The sequence below is a fragment of the Microtus pennsylvanicus genome, chromosome 9 (assembly GCF_037038515.1).
Source record: "Microtus pennsylvanicus isolate mMicPen1 chromosome 9, mMicPen1.hap1, whole genome shotgun sequence".
NCBI classification, from domain to species: Eukaryota; Metazoa; Chordata; class Mammalia; order Rodentia; family Cricetidae; genus Microtus; species Microtus pennsylvanicus.
In genome coordinates, this window is record NC_134587.1 from 108,489,855 (window position 1) to 108,496,949 (window position 7,095).

Sequence of the window (7,095 nt, forward strand, 5' to 3'; positions counted from 1 at the left end):
CTTTTTAAAAATTGTTTTTATGAACCATACATTTCCCCCTCCCCTTCCTCCCTCCCTTCCCCCTTTTCACCCTCCCCCATGCCCACCCTCCCAATTCTCTGGAGCTGTGGATTGTACTCTGGTTATCCCTTGCTTTACATCTTCTATCCACTTATGAGTGAGTACATACCGTGTTTTTTCTCTGGGTCCGAGTTACCTCACTCAAGATGGTTTTTTAGTTCTATTTATTCGTCTGCAAATTTCATGATGTCATTGCTTTCTAACAGCTGAGTCGTCCTCCATTGTGTAAATGGACCACACTTTCTCCATTCTTCAGTTGAGGGGCATCAGGTTGTTTCCAGGTTCTGGCTATGACAAATACTGCTGCTGTAAACATAGTTGAGCACATGTCCTTGTGGTATGATTGTGCTTCCTTTGGACATATGCCCCAGAGTGATGACGCTGGGTCTTGGGGTAGATTGATTCCCGATTTGGTAGCCAGTTTGTTTTTAACTAGCATGTTTTAACTGCATGGCATAGTTAACATAATGTATTTATAAACATTTTGGGTTTCTTTTTGTTGTTGTTGTTTGGTTTTTCAAGACAGGGTTTCTCCGTGTAACAGTCCTAGCTGTCCTGGAACTAGCTCTCATAGACCAGGATGGCCTTGAACTCACAGAGATTCACCTGCCTCTGCCTCCTGAGTGCTGGGATTAAAGGTATGAGCCACCACTGCCCAACTTGTTTTGCTTTTGTCTGAGACTCAGCCTCACTAGAGAGATAGACAGTGGACCTGGATCTCAGTGCCCTTGTTCCCAGCACAGAGTTGATAGGTCCCTCTCCATGCTGTACACTGTGTTTGTGGGTGTTTTGTTTTGTTTTGTAAGGCCTGGTAGTCCACGACTTTAATCCTAGCACTTGGGAGGCAGGGGGAGGCACGCAGATCTCTGTGAGGCCAGCCTGGTCTACAGAATGAGTTCTAGGAGAGCCAGAGCCATTTAGAGAACTCCTGTCTCCAATAAATAGATAAATTAATAAGTAAATAAACGGTTTATTTTTTATTTATTTTGCTCTTTCCCAGCGTGAACACGCACATCTATGTATGCAGTACCCAAGTCTGCCAGAGGAGGGCGCTGGATCCCCTGGGACTGAGTTCTGGGTGTTTGTGAGCTGACCCCTGGGTGCTGAGGAGGCAACCCAGAGCCGCTGAGTTGCTGAGCCTCTTCTCCAGCCCCCAAACAAAGCCTCAGGATCCACTGATCTGAAACTTGAGACTGGAGGTGTTGACAGGTGTGTGCCACACTGGGGCGATCGCCAGCGCCATGGAACAAAAGGAAACAGACGAAGAATAAAGAAAGGAATCTGGATGGACGACATCCAGAAATCGCCACTACTAATCACATCAAATATGGACGAGCAGTTTCAAAGAAAACCGAGACGGGCGTGGTGAAGTGCACCCATAGGGCCAACACTCACAGCGGGGGCCAGACACTGTGCTTCAGGAAGATGTCTCGGAAAAATATGTTAAACATGAATTGTAAGACTCATATCGCGAAACTAAGCACACATGAGATTGTTGAGTAGAGTATGGTAATGCAGGCCTTTAATCCCAGCCCGAGGGGAGGGGTGTCAGGAGGTCCAGGGCAGCAAGGCTGGTCTGAGGTCAGTCTGGGCTACATGAGACACTGTTGAAAGGGAAAGAGAAAGAAGGGAGGAAAGAGGGGAGGGAGAACCAGGAAGGGAGGTGGGAGGGGAACAATCGATCTTTCAATGATTTTTTTTTTGAGACCCAGAGAGAGCCCCTTCCCTCCATGTGACCCAGACAGCGCCCCTTCTTATTTCCTGCACTGTCTTTTCTTGTCATGTGGGCATCTCCTCCAGAACAGGGTCATTGTCCAGGCCCCAGGCCCTGATTCTTATGACTTCTAAGAATTTGTAAACCTTCTTACTGGAGTATGCCTCGGTTCTCTGTTGAAATCCCACGGGAGTTCTGTGCGTTCTACAGGGCGAGCCTCGCAGCGTGGTTACCAGGGCCATCGCGGCCGGACAAAATAAGCCTCAGTTTCCCTATGTGGTGATGATCTAGCTGTGTGCTCCAGAGAGGAGGATTGAGTCTCTCTGTGCGCTGCCCCCTAGGCCGTCGTGGGTGGAAAGCTGCGTGTGGAACCTGTGGGTCACGTCTCTCACCCACGCTGTCAGTCCTGGCCCAAGGCTCCCATCCTACTGGGGGTCACGAGGTGGCCTACGGCAGCTCTTAGTGGATCCAGACCTCGGGCGGGAGCGGATGCTGGGCTTGGACCTGGGTCCTGAGCGGGGACGGGGGCGCGATCCTCTTCGCAGGTCAGCTAGCTCGGCTTCCAGGGCGAAACTGCAGAGAGGAGGGGACTATGAGCACCTGACACCCCGACACCGTGTTTGTGCAGGGAGCTCAGCCTTCAGGGCTCCCTACCCTGCAAGGTCCCGATTCCCTTCCACACTCTGACATATTAGAGTCTCCTCCCCACGGACTCGGGGCCCTCCCACGCAAGATCCTCTCCAAACCTTCCTCTTCTCATTACCTACTCCTTTTTCCTGCTTGTATTTTCTCCCTGCTCCTCCCTGGAGCCCACACCGATTCCCCGAGTGACATCTTCAACCTGGGATTCCCCACCCCCAGGCAACCTACCCCCTCACTGAGTGGCGCTAAATCTGATTTCACCTCCAAATCCGGTCCACCCGGCTACCCTTCCCTCCCTCCCTACAGAGGCCAGATTACCTAAGCCACGCCCCCAGATACAGATTGGCCTAAAGAACTACACTCTACATAGTCATTGGCCCGCGGCCCTGTCCGTCTGTCCCACTCCTGACTGGCCCTTTAACTCACACGTGCTTCCTCAGGGCCACCTCCCGGCCAACGCAAGCTTCGCCTTCTGCCTCTGCTGCGCCTGCGCGCTGTATTGCCGCTTCCAGCTGTTGCTTGGACTCAGTGGCTGCAGCCTCCCAACGCGCCAAGGCTTCTACAGGGGACAGAGGGACTTGAGTCTGCGTGCCGTGTGCATGCTTGAATTGAAATGTGCCTGACTAAACTGGGCGGTGGTGGCGCACGCCTGTAATCCCAGAACTCGGAAGGCAAAGGTAGGGGATCTCTGTGAGTTCAAGGCCAGCCTGGGCTACAGAGTGAGTTCCAGGACAGCTAGAGCTGTCTGTCTCTAAAAATAAAAAACAAAACAAACATAAAATGTGTATGACATTCTATCTTCATCATCGTTGTCGCTTTAATATTACAGCTTTTGGAGACAAGGTCTCATATAGCCCAGGCTAGCCTCAGATTTAGTATATAAACCAAGACTAGAGACAGATTCTGAACTCCCCAATTCCTACCTCCTGAGTGCTGGGATAACAAGCGTCCTGCCATCACATCTGGCTCATACAACCTTTTGTTGTTGTTGTTGTTGTTGTTGTTTTGTTTGTTTCTCTTAAAACCGCATCTTACTGTGTCCCTGGGTTGACCTCGAACTCACTTCATAGATATCATCTTGTGTCAGCCTCCTGGGTCCTGGGATCACTACTAGGGTTGCATCCCCCAGGCCTGGTTTGTGCGTGCTGGGGGTGGAGCCCAGCATGCTAGGCGAACTCTCTGCCTTGCCCAGCCACAGCCCAGCCACAGCCCGGTCTGTGTTATTTCGCATCTTTGGCAGGCTCGTTTCTGGTTTTCTGCCCTTGCGGGTGCATTAAAGTTCTTTTAATGTCCTGTTTAGATGGTTTGCTCAGCGATTGCAGGTCTGTGCACTGTAGTTTCTAGGGACCTGCCTTCCCCTCCAGGCCCTCCCCCTCCAGCCTTTCTCCCCACTCCCTCCTCCAGCCTCCCCTCCCCCAGCCCACCTGTCAGTTCTCCATTCTGTAGCCCCATCTGCGTGCCTTGGGCTTTGGCCTCATCCATCTCAATCCTCAGGGTCTTCAGCTGGGTCTGAAGCCGGCTCTGCAGACAGCAGTGAGGAGAGGAAGAAAGGGACAAAATAGGAACTCGGTGAAGCCCACCTAAACTCTACACAGTAGAAAACGCTTGGTTCTGTGAACTCTGTCGAGGACTTGCCACCAGCTCAGGCAGATTTGATGGGTGACAAGTCCCCACTGCAGAACAGACTGGCTAAGTAAGCCAGGCAGAGTCAGAGCTCACACCTGGGGCTCTGGGCAGTCTTGACCTCTCCCTGCCTCAGATAGATCATCTATTTGGGAAGGCAGAGAGCGCGCAGGAGCCATTCTGACTTTCCTGTATCGTGATTAGAGCCCTCATATTTTCCACCTAAAACTGGTCTCCAAGCTGTGGTCCTCCTTCCTCAGTTTACCAGGATATTTAGATCTTTAAAACACAGATGCCAGTTGGACCTGGCAGGATACTCCTATCATCCCAGCACTTGGGAGATGGCGACAGAAGAATCAGGAGGTCCAGGCATAGCCACAGCCTGAGCTCCAGGACATACTGGGCATCTCAGGCAGGGCCTGTCTCAAAATCAAAAGTAAGGGGCTGGAGAGATGGCTCAGTGGTTAAGAGCATTGCCTGCTCTTCCAAAGGTCCTGAGTTCAATTCCCAGCAACCACATGATGGCTCACAACCATCTGTAATGGGGTCTGGTGCCCTCTTCTGGCCTGCAGACATACACACAGACAGAATATTGTATGCATAATAAATAAATAAATAAATATTTTTTAAAAATCAAAAGTAAAAAGATGACTGAGGCGTTGCACAGGAGCCCCTGCCTAGGTGAGGGGCTGGGGGCATGCCTAGGATCCCCAGTGAGGGGCTGGGGCGTGGCTCAGGGTGGAGCCCCTGCCTAGGATCCCCAGTGAGGGGCTGGGGCGTGGCTCAGGGTGGAGCCCCCAGCCTAGCAATCGTTAAGTCTTGTGTTTCCCACACAGTTCAGTGTCCACCAAAACTAGATATACAAACTGTGGGGCTGGAGAGATGGCTCAGAGGTTAAGAGCATTGCCTGCTCTTCCAAAGGTCCTGAGTTCAATTCCCGGCAACCACATGGTGGCTCACAACCATCTGTAATGAGGCCTGGTGCCCTCTTCTGGCCTGCAGGCATACACACAGACAGAATATTGTATACATAATAAATAAATTTAAAAAAAAAAAACCAAACTGTGCTGGGTCAGGCACAGAAAGATTCACAGCCATTTTTTTTTTTTAATACATTTAAACGCTAGGTCTGAGAGTGTTTCCTTTTGTGACAGGGTCTCCTGCTGCGCAGGCTGCCCTCACCTCTCCAGGCTCCTAAGGAAGAGTTTGAATTCCTGATCTCCCCGCCTCTGCCTCTGCTTTGATGACAAGTGTATGACACCATATTGTCAGTGACTGGGTTTGGAGCACTCCATTTTGTGAGTCTGAGAGGGCGGTACCCGGAAAAGGGAGGTCCCGCTGGTACCTCCCCAAGAGGCCAACTTTAGTCTCCTAATTACTGGTGATATAATGTCCCTCTCTTAAAATAGGGCTACTGGGACCTGGAGTGGCAGTGAGCGGCACAGAGGTCCAACAGCAGGGACAGGTGGCATCATGGATCAGAGTTAGGCTCCAAGAAGACTGGCGTTTTAGAAAACAAGAGAAACTGCGATAGTCCTGCACTTTCTCTCCACCCTTTGGAAAGTTGGGGAACACCGAGACCCTAGAGATAGGCAAGCAAGATCTCTTTGCAGAACGTTCTGGCTTTCCCCTGCCCCTACCTGGCGGTCCTTGCAGGCCTTGAGCGCCACCTCCAGCTTCCTCCTGTCGTCCTCGGCGCGCTGCAACCACCCGGCCAGGCTCTCCTGGCGCTGCTCAGCCTCGGCCAACCGCCGCCTAAGTTCTTCAATCTCAGGCGCTGAGTCTGGGGGCCACACCGTTGCGTTCACCTGCTCGGGCTCAGGGCAGCTGGTACCCCGGGCCGTCGAGGCCGCCAGGTTCCAGGCCACCAGCGCCCCTCCGGCCGCGGCAGCCGCCAGAAACACCGCAGCCCCGCACAGGGCCAGCAGCCGCCAAGCGCTCCCCGGCTCCGGGCCCGGCTCTGCCATCCCGCCGTGGCTCTGACCCCAGACGGGCCACTAGCATTTAATTGGCACCCTGGGATTCCGGGGACACCCACGGTCCCGCTCCACCCCACCTGGCAGTGGCTTCCCAAGGGATGGGGAGGGGTGCACAGGAATTCCTCTGGGGCCGGTCTGCTCTGAGCGCTCTAGGAAGAAACTGGGGGCACTTTCACCAGACCCTTCTGAGCCTCAGTTTTGCCCTAAACTCAGTGACTGGTGAGCCCTTTCTGTTGATGGGGAAACTGAGACTAGAAGATGAGAGGGTAGACGCGAGTGGGTCCTGCAAGGTCTCCACGCTGGCTGTGCTCACGAGTGTGGGCAATCTTTCCATGAGACTGGGATTCAAGATCCTTATAAAAAGTTTTTCCTTGATTTTTTTATTACATTTTATTTATTTTGTGTGTGCGCGGGAGGAACCTAGGGTCTCTCCAGGTCACAGGACAGCATGTCTCCCTGGCGTGTGTAGGTCCGGGACACAAAGGTCATCAGACACCCAGGTTCCTGCCTGCATTTTACAGGAGTCTCCGTCCCTGGCTGCCTCACACATTCCAACTGAGCCTCTAACAAGCAAAGTCTCCCGTTTTGTTTCATCCTCTACCCTGTGATCACACAGGCCGGGCACACAGTAGGTGCACACACAGGACGAGCTGAGGACCACTCTTGGTGTGTGTGCCCTCAGTCAGTGCATGAAATGGAAGCTGTTTACAGTTGCACACACCCTCAGTCCAAAGAGCATAGAGGTGGGTGGAGTGAGAGGCTAGCCTGGGCTATGGGTGAGACCCCGGGTTTAACCCTAATTAGAATATAAATAGAATACATTTAAAACAAACTGAACTCAAAGGCTTTAAGCCAGGGTTGGTGGCACTCAGAGGCAGAGAGAGGTGGATCACTATGAGTTTGAGGCCAGCCTGGTCTGAAAACAACAACAAGAAAAAGATATTAAATTACAGCCTGGCGGTGGTGGCGCACACCTTTAATCCCAGCACTGGGGAAGCAGAGGCATGCTGATCTCTATGAGTTCGAGGCCAACCTGATATAAAAGAGCTAGTTCCAGGACAGCCAGGACTGTTACAC

General features: G+C 52.3%; 1 protein-coding gene across 1 annotated transcript; it reads right to left on the reverse strand.

The window, feature by feature from the left end:
- Positions 1–1,560: 1,560 nt before the first annotated feature.
- On the reverse strand, positions 1,561–6,006 carry Ccdc194 (coiled-coil domain containing 194). Its single transcript, XM_075984570.1, has 4 exons — positions 5,680–6,006; positions 3,841–3,937; positions 2,843–2,975; positions 1,561–2,347 (listed from the first exon to the last, which is right to left on the reverse strand). The coding sequence occupies exons 1-4, from the start codon at positions 6,004–6,006 to the stop codon at positions 2,200–2,202; spliced, it is 705 nt and encodes a 234-aa protein (XP_075840685.1). The 3' UTR covers positions 1,561–2,199.
- Between the last annotated feature and the right edge of the window lie 1,089 nt (positions 6,007–7,095).

What these genes read in the sequence shown, in the direction of transcription:
- Ccdc194 (XM_075984570.1), bottom strand. Translation starts at nt 6,006, where the DNA reads ATGGCAGAGCCGGGCCCGGAGCCGGGGAGCGCTTGGCGGCTGCTGGCC. An exon ending in ACAGAATGGAGAACTGACAG is followed by an intron (nt 2,976 to 3,840) that starts GTGGGCTGGGGG and finishes TGTCCCCTGTAG; the next exon opens with AAGCCTTGGCGCGTTGGGAG. An exon ending in GTGGCCCTGAGGAAGCACGT is followed by an intron (nt 2,348 to 2,842) that starts GTGAGTTAAAGG and finishes TCCTCTCTGCAG; the next exon opens with TTTCGCCCTGGAAGCCGAGC.